Consider the following 19702-nt stretch of genomic DNA (forward strand, 5'->3'; position numbering starts at 1 on the left):
ACACAGGTTTTGAACAGGTCATGCTGAAGGTGTTATGGTACTATATGAAACCTTCAGCATAATTTGATCTGAAGGGTTATCTTGTTCAATCACCTGCTGCTAGACAAAACTGAAATATTAATGTCCTGTCTCATAAATCTTAAACTCTTTTTAAGACTTTGCAGAACCCTGCAACAACTATTTTTAAGGTTTCTGAATACCTTGTGATGAGATATTTAGGGAAAATGCTTTTCTGCTCCTTGGGTTAGCTCACGTAGAACATGAAAGTCTGCTGTTTGTGAGCTGGATGGGTTGACAGAAGTAATTAAGCTTCTTGCTTGAAGAGGCGTATATGCGTTTGGTTACTCTGCTTTCACGATCTGCATTATTTGTTGAATATCATGCTTCTGAATACCCAGGTAGGAGAAATGGTGAAGAATACTTTCAGTTCTTCCACATGGATAAGAAAATATTGCCATTTTCTCAGATTCTTATTTTATTGTTCATCAATACTCTGATCCTGCTGGCTACGTTTTTTCATGGGTGATTTTGTTAAGACAACTCAGAGGTTCCAGCTGTTGTACAATATAGAGGAGTACTGCATGATAAGGATGGGAAGGCCAGCATGTTCTTCCCTTTGCTGAAAACTACTTAAAAATCCTCACCTAACAAAACAGTCTGTTGGCATGGATAACAAATAGTATGAGGTTTGGCTGCTTTCCTGTTGCCACACAAGGTTGTTGTTATCTAACCTAATTTATGTCTTCCAGTCAGCATTCAGCCTCATTCCTCATCCCAGTTGCAGAAATATGTAGAAGCTCCAAATGAGCTAGCTATGATAAAAATGAATTCTCTGCTTGAGACAGCTGCTCTGGTTTGCTGTACTATATGTACAACGTTATTTGTTGGCTACAAATTTATTTCTTTTTTAATTCACACCTCCCCCAGTTTTTTGCCCCCAAAAATAATTTTGAACTTGCAGTGTGCCCTTGTTCTTATATAAACTTTAATAAGAGAACTGATAGTTCTTGACTGAAGAAATCTAGTACAACACCTTACAAAAAAACTATTGATAACCTAACGTAGATAATATAATCTTGAAGCCTTGTGAAGAAAAGTATTAAAGATGACATCCTTTCAACAAATTTCCATTGCAGACTTGTACAGTGGAGTGAAAATAAAATTGAGTGGGATATATAAATTTGGTATATAAAAGATGAAAGGTTGTAATGAAAAGACAATGAAGAAAAATGTGTCTTTTGAAAAAGCTGTAAGACTGAGGGAAATGCTAAGCTTTCCCAACTGGCTGTATTTGTCTGTATTGAACTTGACATGTATGTACCCTTCTTGGCAAGACTCTTGGATTTATAAGGAAACTTAAAAATCCTAAAGAGTTTCCTTGTGGAAACCAGAAGGCAAGCAGTAGTATTTCTGAGGAATTCCCTTGTAGCTTGTGATTCAAGCATATGTTTAGTTACCTTGGTGTGTGTTGTGGACCTGGCATCTGCATGAAGCCAGCTTCTGTTTATGTGTCAGGGGTGCCAGACCTGTAGAAATCAATTGTCTTGCTGTGCAACACTGCACACAAACTGTATAAGATTTAAGAATGACGATGTTAAAATTATGTTTTTAAAGGAAAATTTACAAGATTATAAAATAATAATTATTATTCATACTGTATTTTACGGTAAGAATTTTTCATTGGGTGTTTTGTCATCCTCTCTGGCTTATAAAGATGGCTAATAAGCCAATCCAGTTTTTCCTAGGCCAGAAACTTTTGAGAGATACATTTTTCCTATAACTTTTTCTATATACTCTTACTATATCCTCTGATCAGTTCCTTTGGACAATCTGTTCTTTTTCTACTCAGATGGAATGTCCTCTTCCTTGTTCATCTTTTTATTCACTGTAATTTGGGCACTGGGGTGATGCATGGTACTGTAAAGGATAAGGTAATTTTTTTCCATTCTTATTTAAGATTACATGATTGACATTTTGTATGAATGTGTGAGTACTTTCCTTAGTCCTAAATTTCAGGTTCCTTTTTTGGTTTTGCTCTCTTTTAAGTCCCCAAAATACAACCTTACAGGCTTAACAAAGTAAATATCTCAATTTTGCATGATTTATGTTCACTGTAAGATTTATTGATTTATTATGTTTAGCTTCCTACAAGCTTTTTATACAGCCTACACAAGGGACTTTTGATCGGGGAAGGGTAGGAGGCGTATTTGAGGATGGAATGGCCAAAACTGCTTATATTTTGTTAGATTTTAAGAAATCTGATTACCAGTATCTCTTAAACCTCTGTTGTTCAAAGGGTGCTGAAGTACTGTGAAGGCAGTAGCACAAGTTCACTAGTGGGTCCTTGCTATAGCATCAACCCCCTAAAAAGCATTGGAAAGTTGCTCCAAGAAGAGCAAGCGTCATGCCTACTAATGATTTAGTTTTGTTGGATCTGTTCTGAATTTCTCTAAGCTATGCATTATGGCAGGCAGCCTGCTTAGCTGCTTTGTTTTTTGGTTACTGGAACCTAGCTTCTTTGCTTTTATATTTAAGGTAGATTTGGGTGGCATCTAAAATTGCGTATTCAAGAAAAGGCCCAATGCAGAGACATCATTGTGCAGTTTCAAGATGGGTCTATTTGACGTCTGAAAAGTAATGTGCTTCCTCAGGAACAGGATGAAATTCACTTAGCGGAGGTTGTAGGCACAGTAAAGTTATTTATAGGCGGACGAGAAGTGAGTCTTTGCAATTATTTTCTAAAGTTACTAGAAAAAATATCATGCATTCTGTTCTGATTGGGCTACTTTTTATGGGTGTATAGGTAAATGGTGGTAATCCTTATTCTAATGCCAATTCCGGCAATATAGGACAAAGTCTACAGTTTTTCATTTTGGCTAGAATTTCAGTAGACAGCATATCCTCATATTATGAATGTTGTATCTGGTGAAGTTCACCTCTTTGCATGGAAACTAGTATTTTTGAGAACAGTACCACAATTTTATCTGGCTTGTCCAGTTTGATCAAACGTATTTACAAGCATTACACCATGATCAGGATCATCTAGCTAAAATTCAAGTTCAAATGTCACTAGTTCTAGCTGAAAAGTTTCCAAATTGTCTGTCCCATGACAAATTCTGTTTCCTTCTTTCCTGCTGTTTCCTGGCATACAGAAGAGGGGAGGAAATCTTAAGAGGAAGTTCCTTGCTTTTCTGCACTTGGAGGCCGTACTCTTTTTTTCTTTCTCAATTTGTCAGCTAAATATATTCCCACCTTTGAAAACGTGCATGAGTGTTTGTAGCTTTAAACTGCGGTATCCATATATTCTGCCTGCTCACTAGAAATGAAGGAGATATTTCTGGTAAGGCTTCTTAATTTCTAACTTGTAGGATTACTTGTTCATGATAAGAAGGTTCATCTTGTATCACTGTACATTTAATCATCTCTAGTTCATAACAGTAAATGTTATATTAATTGATAAGCATTTTAACTTGCTTTGGAGGCACCAAATCCAGTCTTTGAAGCATCTAATCCAGTTTCTTATCAGATGACATTGAACTTCTCAGGAAAATTTTCCTGCTATCATCAGAGAAGTTAAATATCTTTCTAATGAAAAGCTACCAGTTATAAATTGTTAGACTACTATTCTGAGACAAAAGTGAGAAAATTCTTTTAAAAGTGAGTTTATTCAAACTGAAAGGAACAAAATGTTGCTCTTACCAGCAGATCACTTTGAAGAAAGGTTTTCCACATGTCTTCCTGTCACAACCAGCTGCTTTTCTTCTGTCCTGGAGACAAAATATCCCTTTCACTTGGAGGTACTCATACTATTAATAACTGTACCACATTCCTCTTCCAGCTTACCCTCCAGATTTTACTTAGAAATGAAGCAAAGTAGATACATGGTTTTCTTGTGAGGCTTGCTGTCCCCTAGACAGTGCTTCTGAACTTCCTACAGACTTCTGTCTGTGAGACCTGATGCTTTGCCTGTTTGGAACCTTACAGATTACTTTCCATCTTTTCCATTGTATTTGGTAAAATAATATTTTTTAATAACATACTTAATTTTTAAAGAAATAACCTTACCTGTTTTAGTTTTTTGGGAGCAGGGCAAAGAAGCAGTATACAGTTTGTCTGTCTGTATTATTTTTAGAGTTTGTTGTAAGGTTTGAAAGAAATTTACAATATCTTCACTTGTTGAATGTGAGCATTCAAAACTCCTAATACAACCAGATAGTTCTGACCAGATAGAACGGTACATCCAAGGCCAAAAAAAGAACACTCAGTTCTAGTCCCTGAGATTTTTCTCTTGAATAAGTGATGCTAGAATATTTAGTGCCTGACTGCTTTAGTACTTTAATACACAACATTGTTTGCAGATACCCCAACTTTACAGAAGTGGAGCTGAAGTTACCAGAAGCCCTAGACATTCACCTAATGGTATGCAGCTCTCTGCAGAAACAGGTGGAAAACAGTTCTTCTTTGTCCTTGTCTGATCCTTAAAGACCAACAGCTCCTTTTCAGCTAGACAATGGAACAATGAAAGATCACTTTTTGTCATGTTTGTGAGTGTGTACCAATTCACATTTTGGTTTCAGCAGAGTTCTTGGTGTTCGGGATTTCTCTCATCTCAGTCAGAGCCATAACTTGCCAGAGTATACTCTCAGTGATGAAAAATTTTACCATTTTGCTTACTTTGTAGCAGGAGCTCTTTGAATCATGGCTAATTATTGCATAGATTGCTACTGTGGTTCAACACCTTTTGCTTTTCTCCAGCAGCAAGAAACCTGTTATTTAAACCAATATTTCTTCCAGCTACATGTAAAAATAACCACTTTGAGAGGGTTTCCCATTAGAGAAGTCAGTTATTGTTACCAGTCTCTTTCAGTGTGGAAACATTAAGATTTAGTTCATTGAAGATGATTGTTCAAGGCAGTCTGTATGCTTAAAAATGCAATGTTGGGTTTTTTTAATAGCTTGCTGACAGTTTTCATTTAGTGGGGATGCTTTGCTTGGAAGTATCTATTCTTCATATGGGTTTTTTTAAATTTATCTCTTGGGTCTTCCTCTAAATATCTAAGGTTAAGATAACTGACTGTGCAGGAAGAATTTTAACAGTAACTTCATAGTTTAATTTTTGTGACAATAACCCAGTTAATAATAATCAGCTTGGACTTCTTGTACGTGTGAGAAACAAGGAGACACCATTCAAATAATAAGCAGGGAACTGGAAAAACAGCAGCTTTGTTCTTGTGCTCTATCCCCACCCCATGTCAAGTTGCCAGTTGATCATTTCCAGAGCTGTGATGATTGCACGCAGAACCATTAACATTAATGAACTACATGTAGAAAGCTCAACTGCTGATATTATGAGGGTCTAGTTACAGTAAGCCATGGTGATGGGCATTTCTAGTTTTCTTTTTTTTAACTGTTACATAGGAACTGTCTGTGGAAGATAGCACATAGTCCCTTATGTCTGTATTAGAAACAATAAACTATGGCAATAAAAGGACTATATATATTACAGTTATTAATGAGCTATAGAGCTGTCTGTGTCGCAGCTATTAAATTCATTATAGTTTAGTTGCATGTTTTGGGGGTTCCCATGAAAATGAATTGGTTGTTTAAATAATTCACATCATGTTATCAGAGGATCATTTTTAATTGGTGTATTTACTTTTTCATGTGTTACTAAGTAGCTTCATTATCTCAGATACAACTTGTTTGAACAATTACTGAAGATTTTGAGAATCTTCAGAATAATCCTTCAAGCTTTTGTATACTTTTTTTCTGATCTTTATTTAGCACCTTTTGAATTAAAATTCACTGGGGAGTATGTGTGGGGGCTATTTGACCCACACTTTTTCTCCTGGCATGCACACACACACTATTGACCTCACTCATCAGAGCAGCTGACAAAATCAAAACCTGAAGTTTTTAATCTTTGCCTGTTCTTAAGTGGACTAATTCCTTTTCTTTGTGGGTAATCTCAGGGTTGGTGCTTTTCTCTCTTCCTTTTTGGACTTGCCGTTTGAAGGATGCAGGACAGAATCTCTGGGTTTTTTCTAAAGTGATCTCCAAAATTGACATCAGTAACAATCAATATCAATTTTAAACATGCGTCATCTGATGAAACCTGTGCCACAGAATGCTGTTAGACTGGTAGACAGTGCTAGAAGTATATACAGAGAAGATGGCATTAAAAAATAAAGTGCATGAAAATCAGTGTACACAATGCCAGTGCACTTTCAGTGCTCAAGAATCCATTCTGAGTTGCGGAGAAAGAAATCTAAAATAACCCATGTTTTGCCCAGAAAGGAAAGCATATGGGGATAAATCCTGTGTAATATTGACTGTTTGTGGAAGGAGCAGATGGCAGCATAATGAGTTACTGTAGTTGTGTCTGGTACCTAAAGTGCCATTGATTTCAACCCAGGGTAGCAAATAAAGTTGCCTTGTAAGTCTCTGATGTCTGCCTTTGTTCATAACTGATCTTACCGTTTTGGTGTCACCCACGTTAAAAATGCTCTCCTTTGTTTCACCGTCTGCATAACATGACTTTTCTTTAGCATTTAGTAGAGAGACATTCTACTGAAGTCTGAGACTGCTGCTTAGAGACATGAGGACTTACATTGATAAAGCTGATCATATACTCTGCTACAGGTACATAGGTGCTACTATAACTCGTTTGGTTAGTTTATCTAACCAAAACAGGAGAAGAAAGATCTTATTTTAACAGAGGAGTCACCTGTGCACATCCTGGTTCCAGAGTACGTAAAGTGGATTAAGTAAACTGCATTGAAGGTCTGTTTGTTTTTCCAGCTGAAGCATTGATCTTGCTAGTCTGAGAAGCTTCAGGAGTTGTTTGTTTATATGATTGGTATCATAGAGATGGGGGCTTCAGTCAATCTCTAACAATTCTGATCTTTTAATAGTAAAATGTTTCAGGGAGCACGATGGTGAAGCATTTTCAGTCTCAGCCTAGTTTTCTTGTTGTCTTAATTAAAAAAAAAAAAAAAGAACATCAGCAAGAAGGAACATTGACTCCAAGTCTTTAGAATTTAGTGAAATGCCAGATTTGCTTTGCACAAAATAGTGTCCTCTGCAGCAGATATCTTCCTTGCTACACATTATTTAACTGCTTGAGCTCAAACAATAGTTCAGTAAAAATTGAGAAACTAGGAGCTGAAGGTGAAAACCTAGCTTTTCAAACCTTTTACTCTCCTGCTAGAACCTAGAATTGAGGGAATGAGTCCTGAAGTCTTGAGAAACAGGAATATGGTGATCCAAAGCAGCATGTTCAGTTCCCTCTCTGTGATATTTCTTTTTTTGTTTTCACATGCACACTTTTACGTCTAAGATATATTTAGATAAGCTTTCTTGCTTCTGTGTCTAGCTTATTTATAGTGTTATTTACTAATAAACCAGTTTTTAAATGCTGTACTTGTGCTTGCTGAATGATAATCAAGATTCAGTTAAAAAAAGCTTTCACAAATATTAGTAAATTATTTTGCAGAAAAGAAAGCAATGTTACCCTTTTCTTAACAAATTATAATTTAAATAAATATGTATAAGCCAAGTTGCTTACACAGATTGCACTTTTATAGTGCATGCTTCTGGATAGCTGACAAGTGCCAAATGTTTGTGTAAAGTGTATCAATCAGTGAGAAAAAAAATATTTCTAAAGTAAATAAAAATCAAGGTTGCAAATACAGAGCTAGATTAAAATCATTTGCGTAAAGGGAAATACCTTACTTCCAAATTGAAGCATGTTACCTCTACTGCTGTCTTCACTGGGAGAATGGGACTTGTTCTGACATTTTTTTCTGTTACGTATAATGCATATATTTTATATTTATGTAATATGTATATATTGCTCATGTTATACGTAGCACCCTGCATCTGAACATCACATCTCTTTTCACAAGCAGGCAGAAGACTCAAAATGTGCCTCATCAAATGAGGAGTAACTTTTTGGTCATCCTTGGTAATACACAAGCATTGTTGAACACATCAGAAGATTGCATGAAATGGTAAAAAGGCAGCCTGCAGAGTTCTCTGTGATACCTCTAGTAGCCTCAGGCCTCTAGTAATGACCTCTCTCTCTTTGTCATGAAAAAGGACTGCAGCTGATGGATAGATGGTTGATTTGTGGTTCTAGTCTAGGAGCTACCTTATACAGATTCTTTGCCTGCAAGCAGAATTTACTCTTAGTAAGGTGGCTTCCTATATTCTTCATGGTTGGGCCCCATTTGGCTTACTTGGTTTCCAGCTGAGAAAAATTTGGGGCCTGAGAAATAGAGTATGAATCGTTCATGAGGAACAGTTCTCCATGTGTGAGGGAAGGGATTCTGTATGCAGATTTCAGCTGTAGGATCCTAACTGATTCTTTCAGTGGTAGTAACATGTTTTTTTTGTAGTAACAAATCTTTTTGCAGTGTGTTTCCTGGGTATTTACAGTTTCTGTTTTACAAAGAACATAATTTCAGAAATTTTTATGGAAGTACATGAAATTGCTTAAAAGGTAAAAAAATTCTGCTCAGTGATGAGAGATCCTATGCATGTGCTTATTTTTTCTCTTTCAAGTAAGAAGATGACTTATAGTTGACTGCCATGAGTGCTGTTCGCTCAGTGAGTAGATCCCTCAGTTCTCTAGAATGAGACAAAGATCTGGAGCTGAACTAGCTTTTCTCTGTAACACTTAAAATGCCTGGGGAGCCATTTGACCATGGTACTTTTATCTCTAGAGCAGAATGACAGCTTTGCTTTACAGAGGTGGTTTTCAATTTCAATTTTTTTTTTTACCAAATCTTTTCTGTTAACTACTTCTTACCCCAGATTGCCAAGGGTCAGGTAATACAGAAATTCAGACATAAGTGAGTGACTTTGAAAGTGCTTGATTGTTATTTTTTCCTTAAAAATGTAAATATAGGGGGGGTTAATTTTTTTTTGTTAGATTGTCTTGTACACCAAAAAGAGAATATGTTTTAAGAGTATATATATATATACACACTGCTTAATTCAAGCTACAATTTATTTGAAGTGTGCGAATATTCTTGATCAGAGGCTCTTAAAATACAGTTGATATTGGTATCATGCTGGTGCTTCACCAAAGTAATGTTCAATGCATTTGAGCAGATACAATTTTGTAGTTCTGCTTCTCTGTGCTGCTCGGTAAGTCCAATTCCAGAGTAATGTCTGTTGTTGGTCAGCTGTCCAGTAAAGCTCATTTGTTTGAGTTTATGTGAAAAACCTTAAACCTTAACCTTTCTGCTGTAGATGAGAGTTTTGAGAATCTCTATACAACCCCCATCCTAAAGTACATCAGTGTAGGCTCCAGACTAGTTAGTCTGCAAATTACTCAGTTATACAGTGATACTGCTTTCAGAGGGAGAACATGAATATTCTAGAGCCTCTGCAGATCCATGAGGCAGATTACAGATTAAATTACAATTTTAAAGTATATTTCATTCACCTGATTTGGAATGCGAAGTCTTAAATTGTACAAGACTTGGTTTTATCCAGACATTTTTTTCCTGTTGCTGTAAGTACCAGTGTCAAGTATTCTTTGATCAAAAACCTAAGATTACAGGTCTTTGTATTCATATGCCAGTATGAACATCCTAGACATATCATCTACTGAGCCATGCCCCATCATTGTCTTAGATAGTTAGTTGTCATGGCTTAAAACTCAGTCAGGAAATGTTAAAAGTTTAGTAACACAGACAGTAATATTTCAGTGCTTGAGCTTACTACTCAATGCTGTTTTGTTTAGCAGGGAAGAACTGACCAAAGGGACCACCTTGGTGACGTTTCCTACTATGGGAGTTAATCTGCTGTTTAGCAATTTAATAAACTTTCTGCATGAAAGACTCTGGAACAAATTTATATAAAATATTGATATTTTATTTTAAAACTTCTGTTTATTGTTTGCTGTTGTGTTTATACTAAATTGTGTTCATATATATGTTCAGGCATACATGCAGTACATAGACATGTGCATACATGCGTGTGCACACAGATACATATAGCATCTTCAAAGCTAATTTCTGTATAGTTGTTGGTTGCTGTCATAATATTCTTAGAAAAAAGGTACCTCAGAGCAGATAGTGTCTGGTCTTGTTCAAGACTCAGTCACAGGTTTCAAGTGCTTGTCTCTTGTATAACTATATTAAATATTAGTAATATCAAAAATTAGTCATTAGCACCTCAATGTTGAAAATTTTAAAGAACACTTCACAATAGTGTATACTAAGAGGATGTAAGACAAGTGATTCCCCCACCTCCAAACAGGGTACTTCTTAGTTAAGACTTGTGTTCTCACTGCTAGGTCTTATTTTGCTGCTTAAATCATAGAATGGCTAAGGTTGGAAAGGACCTTAAGAACACCTAATTCCAACCTCCCTGCCATAGGCAGGGATGCCTCACAGTAGACATGTTGCCCAAGGCTCTGTCTAACCTGGCGTTGAACACTTCCAGGGATGGACCATTCACAACTTTCTTTTTCTTGCTTGAGTACTGGATGCAAGGCAGAGCTTGAACCCCAAACTAAAAGCAGGGGTACATACTGTATTCCCTTGCTAGCAGTAGCTAGTCTGGCATATTCACATCAGCTACCATGCAGTTTGCCGCTTTGCCTTGTGTCAGCTGTTGACCACAGAGGGAGGTAATTAGATTTGAAGGGTTAGTTTTCTGCCAGATTAGAAAAGAGGTGAGTATTTTTGCTGGATTAGCAAATTGAATTTGGTTTGCCACATGCTCAGACGAGCAGTAGAGCACACATAAAACCAGGAATAGGGGAGAGGATTGCATACGTATCATTAAAATGAGAGACTGATGTTAAGCAGAGATGACACTGAGAAACGTTACCTCTGAGGAAGAACAAGGTTTATTTCATGTCTTTGCTTACACTGCCAGCTTTAAGTAGAGGTGATCCACCACTGTTAGTGGTTCAACAGCTTCATCCCTCCATTCCTCCAGACCTCTATAGTTTGAGTAGTGCCCAGTCTGTTGGCACTTGCTGATCACCTTGTGTCTGTGCCATGTGCCTTGAGGCATCATCTTAGAAATCCTCATAGAAGAACAACTCCAGCCTGGGACTTCTCAATTCTAGAGAATTAATTTAGCTGCTTTGTTGTGGCCTTTATATTTCTTTATTTATGGTATATGTGTTTATATTTCTTTATATATAAGAATATATTTTGCTTATTAAATTTCTTTCCCTTTCTATTTTGCTATATTTATGCCTCCTAAATCTTGTTAATAGCTAGATAAATTTTCTCCAGGGTTTCTTAATGAAAATGGTTATGAACAGTATTGCAAGAATTAACCCTGGAGGTATTCTCTCAACCCCTTCATTCAGTCCAGTGTTCCAGCAGGTATCGTCATCTGTTCTTCACCCAGTTCCTCACCCACTTCTCTGTTCTGGCATTCTGCTGGCATTGCAGTCCACAGTTGGTTTTCATAATTAGATCCTCTGTAATGGTTTCACTAATTGCTCAACAGGACTTAAACCAGAAAAAGTTCTTGTCATTTCAGTTACTTAATGTACAAGAATATCGAGTCTTATGCTGTGCTTTTTGGAGGGTTTTTATTTGTTTAGGGGTTTTTTACATTGACCCTTGCATGTGTATGGAAGAACCTCTTCTTTGATCATACAGTTCATATTAACAAAAGTACTAGGGAAAATTTCATCATATCCAAATTCTGCCATACCTGTTTCAGTTTCATTTTACTTCTTTCATTGAACTCTGCAAGTCATAATTGCTTAAAAAACCAATATTGATTGAGGGCATGGGGGGTGGAGGGTTAACAAGGAAACCATACTCACCCCTACATAATTGGGTGCAGGTTTTCAAAAACTGTGCTAAAGCATAAGGGCTGCAATTTAGATGTACTTTTATTTCATCTTTTTGTTTTATGTGAAATAGTTATTTTAGATGCACAGTTTATTTCAGCCTATTCAACACAGACCACCGCTGTGTTTTAACTAGGTTTTGTGATGCATAAGGAGACCAGACTTCTGTATACATCAGCATTGGCATGAGGTGAGGGGCATGTGTGTTATGAGTTTGTAGTGTAACATTAATTCACACCTTATGAGCTCTTTTTGTGCAGGAGTGTCCGCCTTCAGAATGTGATGGTGGGCAGGGGCTGGTGCGATATGACTGCCCTCGCTTTACAAAAGAGTATGTGAGGCGTGTAAAACATGGTCTTACGCTTCAGGTTATTGCCTTGAAATCATTGTAGTGTGGATGGCATTTGTATACATAAACATCCACAAAGCTGAGCTATGCCCTTTTTTTGGAAATAGAAATTGCTGCACATAAGAGACATGATGGAAAATGTGTACAGTCTATACAATCTTCCAGCAGTAGATTGAGACCAGTGGCACTTCCCCGAAAAAATAAATTACCCGAAATTTGCAGCACATTCATATTCAATTTCATCACAGCAGATGCTCATTAGTATGTTGTTATTAATTGGTATTCACTTTAGGTTTTGTTTAAAATGAAGATAATAATTAGGTTTTAATTACTGCATCTTTCTAAGGGGGGGAGGGGAGGAAATGCCTCTCAAAGCACTGAAGTATTTCCTGTACGCTTTGCTCTGTTACTTCTAAGCCTTGAAAGAGTCTCTGAGACACATTTTTCTGCCAAGAGATTTATTTCCTCGTCTTTCTTTCCTGTTTTTAAAGTATTAAGAAATAGTTCTAAAGGATTTGTTTGATGGACATGCTGAATCATATCACAGTAGTAAGAGCCACTGTTCTTTCTAATCAAATTACCAAAAAGGCTTTTCACAAAAGTAACTCTCTCAAGCAGCTGATTAATGAAGTGGTGCCACTGTTTTGTATTATAATTAATTGAAGTAATACAAATAACTTCTATAGCCTGTGGAAATTATCTCCTTTAATAGAGTTAGCAAACTAGAAGGGAAAGGCTTTTGTGGGTTTTTTTTAATTTCGTGTTGACTTTGTCATCTATAAAGCCATAGGTGACACAACAGAAAAGAGTAAATGAGAAAGAATACAAAATGACACCACCACAGAGTGGGCTTGAAGAAGTGAAAGAGAGTCAAGTGCAGAAGAAAGCAGAAGGGCAGGAAGAAAAAGAGAATGCAGAAAAGATTTAAGGGATCATGGGAGTGGTGGGACTACAGAGAGCTATATGAATTTAGGAGATGCCAAAGAGTAAATAAAAGACTACACCTACTGTAGAGGAATATGAGTAATCTGAAAAGCATTGAAAAAGCATTGACCATCACATACTACTTCAGTTAATACAGGAACTCGCAACACTTCAAAGAAAATCAATCTCGTTTCCTGGCCTGTTCAAATGTATACTTTCAAGAGACTTAAAAGGTGATTTTAATAGAATAGTACTATATCTAGGTAAGTAACACATCAGAAATAGAATCATTAGTTCAGCCTTCTGCTACCTTGCTGATGTGAATTTCCATCAGCTTTTCCTTTTTGTTTATTTTTGCCTTTTTCCTGTCCTCAGACCTTTCTTACCTGGATTCTGTAGGTCTTCATATTGCCCTTAGCTACTAAATGGATGTTAAAAGTTAGTGTGTTAAGCCACTCAGGCACTCTTTTGTTAATAGGATAAAGGAAAATGAGGCATCTCAACGGAAGTTTCTTGAGATGTAATCTAAAACAGCCAGCTAAGGGAGAGCCTTCTAATTTCAACACCAAAATGCAGCTGCCCACCAGCCTTCCTTCCATAACAGAAAAGCTGGTGAGAAACAGTGCATCTTAAGTTCTCTTCAGGCACTGTGTTTAGTATAGTAAGATGGTCGTCAATACTTGAATCTTCCCATGTCCCCTTACTTTCAGGGAGATGAGCTTTGACACTTCTGAAAGAGGGGAAAAGGTTGATACTGGCAATTTCCCCACTCTCTTTGTGCAAGATTAAGAAAACCAAATTCAGTTCTCTGTTCTTTCCAGAAGGGTTGCAAACCTGTGTCTGCTTCTTCTGGAGAAATCCTCTCATCACTGTGTACACTGCTAGGAACTGATGTAGTTGAGGCCATTCTTTGTGGTAAATTTTGTTCTGATGTGGAAAACTGCATCACAGTTTACTGGGCCTGAGAGGTGGAGTGAGCTGGGGTCTTGCTCTGGAGCTGAGTTTTTAGTTGTTTGTCTTAGAAGAAGAGATGGTGGTACCCTTCAGTGACTTGTTCAAACGTCAGCAGCTGTATGGACAAGTATTAAGCTAATCATTGCAGGTGGACAAAGTGGATTTGGGCACTTGTAGAGGCACAGCTGACATTCAGGAACTCTGAAAATATAAATGTTTTGCATGTGTGAAGTCTCCTTTCCTAATATATTTCCCAGTGAGCATTCCCTGGTGTGTGTGGTAGCTGAGAGGGATTATTTGTTTTTCATAACTGAGTATTTTGTACCCTGGTTTTGTGCTTAGTCATGAAAGTTTGCTTTTCCAGTGTTCATAAAAAATTCTTCCTGGGGAGGCAGGTTGGAGGTGCATAGCTGGCCTCAGTTCTGCAACCATATTCAACTTAGATTTCTTTAATATTTTGTTGGCCAAGCACAATGAATATTACATCTCTTATGTTTATATTAGAAGCTTAATTTTTATGTGAAAGGAGTGAATAACTGTGCTGAATGCGAACTATATACTTTTGGTTCCTTCATCTTTTCACTGCTGTTTTAAATGCAATTTCAAATAAAACAGTATTTGGTTGTATGGAATGAACAATGTGTTCTTGCTATGAATGGAAGCTGTCAAAGAAGCAGACTTAGCTGCTGAAGTCAGTTCTTAATGAAATCAAACATCATGGAACAAATAACTTCAAAATACGGGTTTTTTTTCATGTACTTATCATTCAGTCTTTCATGGGAAGAAATTAAGCATAAACGATAATACAAATTTAGTCCAAGTTCTTGCCATAATGTTGGGGGTGTCAGGTTTTCTTTACACAAAAGAAATCACCATTAAATATAAAATACTACTTGAGATTTGAAGTTTTAGAAATTAGACATTATTCCCACTTTTAAACCTACAGGTTATCAGAAAATAAAGAAATAAAAGCAGTGGTGATATAAAGTAATTCCTAAAGTCCTTTTAAATTTGGGGTACCTCTCCATGGATTCATAAGTATGCCATAATATTCATACTTATTCACGTGAAAAATCTTCAAACCCTTTTGTTTTCTACCAATTGCTAGTGGTAGGATGTGGCAGGAAGCTAAAGGGAAGGTGATACTAGCACATTATCCGTAAAAAAAAAAAAGTGTGTATATGTGTCTTATGTGTGCATGTATACATTTTTACATACTGATTTTTGTATTTTCGTTATCCATTTAAGCAGTGACTTTCAATTAGCCTGCCTGCTAATATCAGGTCACTAAACTCTATAGCTGATGCTTTATTCTTTCGTGTGGGTTGTCATTCGTTTGCTTCAGTTGGCTGGCAAAGGTTGTTGTATATCCATTACCAGCAACACAGCACTTTGCATTTCTGAATTGACAAGCAGCTATATTGACCTAGCGCTTATTATGGGTCAACAGCTGCGTTAACCGACGGAAGGACTGAGGGGCAATTAAAATGAATTGGCAAAAATATATCTTCCTAATTTACTCCAATTTGTTATTTATGCTAACATTGTATGGCTTCTATGGTGACACTAAACAGAATGGACCTAATAATGGCAATTAACATAAAAATATAATGGCTAATCAAATTGACAGCAACTGTTTCTCATCATCTCGACACACAATACATTATCAAAACAAACTATTATGAAGGAGGTAATTTCAGTGTTCTATTCAACCTGCTTCATGTGTGCAGTCAGGGAGATGTGTACCAGCAATTACAGCTGAATCTAAAAAACTAAACAAATAACTTAATCGCTGTCGTCCTTTTTTCTTCTTCAGGAAGCAGTAATCAGGATTTACTAAAAATAACTGGTGTATAATAGTATAATGATGATGCATATCATAGAATAGCTAATAAGGAGTAAAATAAGCCTCTGTGTCTTTTTTTGAAATAGGTTCACATGAAGTGGAAAAAAGTACAGTGTTAAAATATATAAAAAATAACTAAGCAGTAGTAATAGTTGTCAAATGTCTCAACATGAGTCACTTAATAGTTATAGACACTTTATAACATGTCAGTGGAAGTGTAAAATTAGCTGAATTTAGTAACAAACCTTGGCTTGATTGGTTGGAAGAGTGAAAAGCTAAGTTAAAGCAGAATTCCAGTAAGCAGAAATAGTTTGCCAGCTGCTCTTCCACTGCATTTTCAGGATCGTTCCTTGTTGTGTACTGAGTCACAGTTTCAGGTTGGTCTAACCACATTCTTCATTGGTTTTATAGTGCATCAGGAAAATCTTCAAGAATTTGTACATACCGACATGTACTAAATGTATTCAAATTGGCGCTACTTCCATGTTTGATGCTGTTACAGTTGTCTCGTTCTTAACTAGGATTTTTATAATGCACAACTCTTCAAACCATTGTTGGCCAATATTTGTACTTTGATATCTTAAACAGCAGGAACTGGCATGTTTTATTGAACAAAAATTCAGGAAAATTACCTTGAAGGGGTTTAGCTGTAGTGTGGGCAAGATGGATCTCATGTCTATTCAAGCAATCTTCTACTGCACAGAATGGCAGCAGTGACAGAAATGCATACAGGCATGTACTTTTGAACTAGAGGAACAGCACAGAGGCTTGACATCCTGACATTCAGAACATTTAACTGAATATCATATTCCACATGTACACACCTGCAGATTTTTGAACTAAATGTGTGATTACTAAACAGGCAGTAGCCCTCACAGATGTGTAGAGCAAGGTGGTGGCATAGCTCTAAAGGTATATATGCACCTGTTCTTATTTGAATCGTATGTTCACAATTTATGTAACCACAGCTGTGTGTGTGTGGGAAGGGAGGGAATACAGCCAAACACCTGTATTCATCAAAAATATACATTAGTTCTTCTTTTTTGAGATAATTGCATTGTACGGTATACTAAAGCACTGAAGTTATTCCTTTGTCCCATCATTCTTATGACTTACATTTTGTTGCTAAAGCATCATTATGATGTGTGTATCTATAAGAATGGATAAATGCAATTTATGTTTCTGTGAGAATTTGTAAGTTTAGTACGATTTACATAAAAATGCCTGGTGTAAATTGTGATAAGTAGCAATATAGTAAAGAGATTTTGTGGCATAATAATAACAGTCATAGTTCTAAAATCTGACATGAATAGAACAAATAAACTGTTAAGATAAAAAAATAGGGACTAAGAAGATTCACCTTTTGATAGTGGACTTAGAAATGGGTTCAGCAGGTGCATTCTTGAGTTGGGGTTTTAATTGCTATCTTTTGACATTGCAGTACTCTGAAAAGGCCCTGTACACTCAGCTCTGCTTTTACCGATACATTTTTGATGTGGAATATGCAAAGGATAAAATGATCACTGAAGATGAAAAAGGTAGGTTTAACATTTTAATTAATTAACTATAGCTTAATAGCAATGAGCGTGCCAGAAACTAGACCTCCCTATTTGTAGTCTTCAAATCTGAACTGTGAAGCTGTAATCTAAAATACAAAGTAGAACAAAGTATGAATTTAGGCATCCCTTGTGAGAGGAATGTGTTATGTTGGAGTTAACCACTTTAAGAATACCTTGTATGTCTCTGTTTTTCTTTTGAAGCAACTGCACTTTGGAAAAAGTGCTTTTCTTGCATGTTACACCATTAGAAAAATCTCTTTGCTTGAAGCTTGAAGGACGCATCAGCTTCAGTAAATAGAGTAATTAAAACATATGTCTACAAAATTAAAACTTATGTTCAGCTGCTAGTATTGAGAGACACTTTTTATCAGGGACAGAATGGTAGCACAAGAAAAACAATAATGCTAATTGTCTACAAAGCTCTCTTAAATATACAGATTAAGCTAATGTAGGAATATTTTTTTCTTGATTACCATAACATTTCTGAACTAAAACATTTCCAAGCTGTAATGGATCCACAGGTTCTGTGCAGCTAAGTGATTTTCAGGCTGACAGAAGAATATTTCTGAAGGTGGGCTAACGTGTGGAATTCTAAATAAAGCCTTGTTTGGGTCCTACTTGTTGAACTGCATTGTCCACAGAGAGCACTTCTACTGTACCCTCTGCACAGTGCTGGTGGTGCCTGTAAAGAAAACATGCTGCAGCTGAAGGGTACTACTCTAATAGCTTCTCTGCTGTGACTGTCTTCCCTGCTCCTGCCTTGAGTCACAAGATAGGTTCCTGGGTGATGGAAAGAGACCAGACAAAACTCAGTCTTTCTAAATATTATCAAAATCAAAGTAGTGTAACTTTTTAGCTAAAAAAATATGTAAAACTATGTAGGACTGAAATAATTTTCATATGCTAATTTTGCTTTATTTCTGAAAAGGAAATTTAGTCAACTCCCCTTCATAATGTGGAGTGTTTATTTTCCCTTGAAAGCCAAGAAAAAAATTATTTCCATGCCATCATTCACAAGCCATTCTGTCTTTGACTTGTGATCAGCATCCTTGCTTTTATAAAAAATGATGGCAAATTTTAGTGTAGGTTTTGTACATCTTTGGTATTTTCAGTCTTTTACTTATGTGACTAGAACACTTATTCACTGTTGTTTGATTTTGGTTTGGGGAGGATTTTTCCTTTGTTTTGGAATGTTGTCCTAAGCCTAAATTGCACAGACTTTTGTCAAATCTACCTTTTATTGCCATTTTTCCTGAATTTTTAAAGACTAGTTCTTCTTGTTTGTATATTCTGTTTGTTATTAACAGCAGCTTTAGGTGTTATTCATCTTGGAGTGCTCTTCTGTAAAAAGAATTTTCAGTGGCTAGAGGTTCAAGATATAAATGTGCTCTCCATCATAGTTTGAAAGAATTAATGTCTTCTGTCATTCAGAACCTTGAGATTTTGCTACTAATTCATTTGCATTTTTTATACCTGCCTCCTCAAAATACAGAACCTTAATTATGGAACAGGTTTTGTTTGTTCAGCTATTTATATTGAAGGTCCATACTATTCATTGAAATAGAATCTAAAATCTAGAACAGCTTTTGTTTGTGAACTGTTTATATTGAAGGTCCATACTATTCATTGAAATAATAATTGTGAAATCAGTGGGAGTTCCAAAAGACATCCAAGCTTCTCCCTTTTCCTGCAAAAGGATCAATACCATAGCCTACGTCTTAAAGGTAGGCTAAATTTAAAAGTCCTCTGGTGGTGCAGGTTGTACAAACTTGTCAAGTTTTAGAGCAGATTCTTTTCTGGCGCTTCACTGTATCTGCCATAGGGAGCTGCTCTTTATATCTTAAGATGAATTTTGCTTTCTGAAGCTTATTCTGTGCACAGTGGGTGATAGACTATTCTCTTAGAGAGTTTTCCATATTTAAAACCCGTATGCTAGCTTCTAAGGCTCTTTCAACAACTAACCTGAATTATTTTCTGCTTCTCTGCGTGTTTGTGGGGGAGTTCTTTGGTGGGTTTTTTTTCCCTTTGTTTTGTTTGTTTGTGTACAAACCTCCAATAGGTCAGGTCTGCTACAGTGGAATACAGGAGAAGGACTAACACGTTTTGCAGACTGTCCTTCTGGTTATTTATACCAGTATGGTGTTTACAACATTTGCAACAAAATCGTTCACTCGTGTTTCATTTGTGATCTACTGTAATCATTACATATTGTTGTTGGTCACTCTTTCCCTTGT

General features: G+C 36.4%; 1 protein-coding gene across 2 annotated transcripts in view; it reads left to right on the forward strand.

Annotated features, from left to right (window-relative positions):
* Positions 1-19702, forward strand: part of POLA1 (DNA polymerase alpha 1, catalytic subunit) — a 192936-nt gene that overhangs the window by 136506 nt on the left and 36728 nt on the right. Inside the window, exons 36-37 of one of the 2 annotated variants that reach the window (XM_034074564.1) lie at positions 17351-17447; positions 19081-19122. In XM_034074564.1, coding sequence (XP_033930455.1) covers positions 17351-17447; positions 19081-19103 — 120 coding nt within the window. In that variant the 3' untranslated portion in view covers positions 19104-19122. Of the gene's footprint in view, positions 1-17350; positions 17448-19080; positions 19123-19702 lie in introns of those variants that run through there. The other variant, XM_034074563.1, reaches the window with a different exon arrangement.

Source organism: Melopsittacus undulatus, chromosome 2, assembly GCF_012275295.1.
Source record: "Melopsittacus undulatus isolate bMelUnd1 chromosome 2, bMelUnd1.mat.Z, whole genome shotgun sequence".
NCBI lineage: Eukaryota > Metazoa > Chordata > Aves > Psittaciformes > Psittaculidae > Melopsittacus > Melopsittacus undulatus.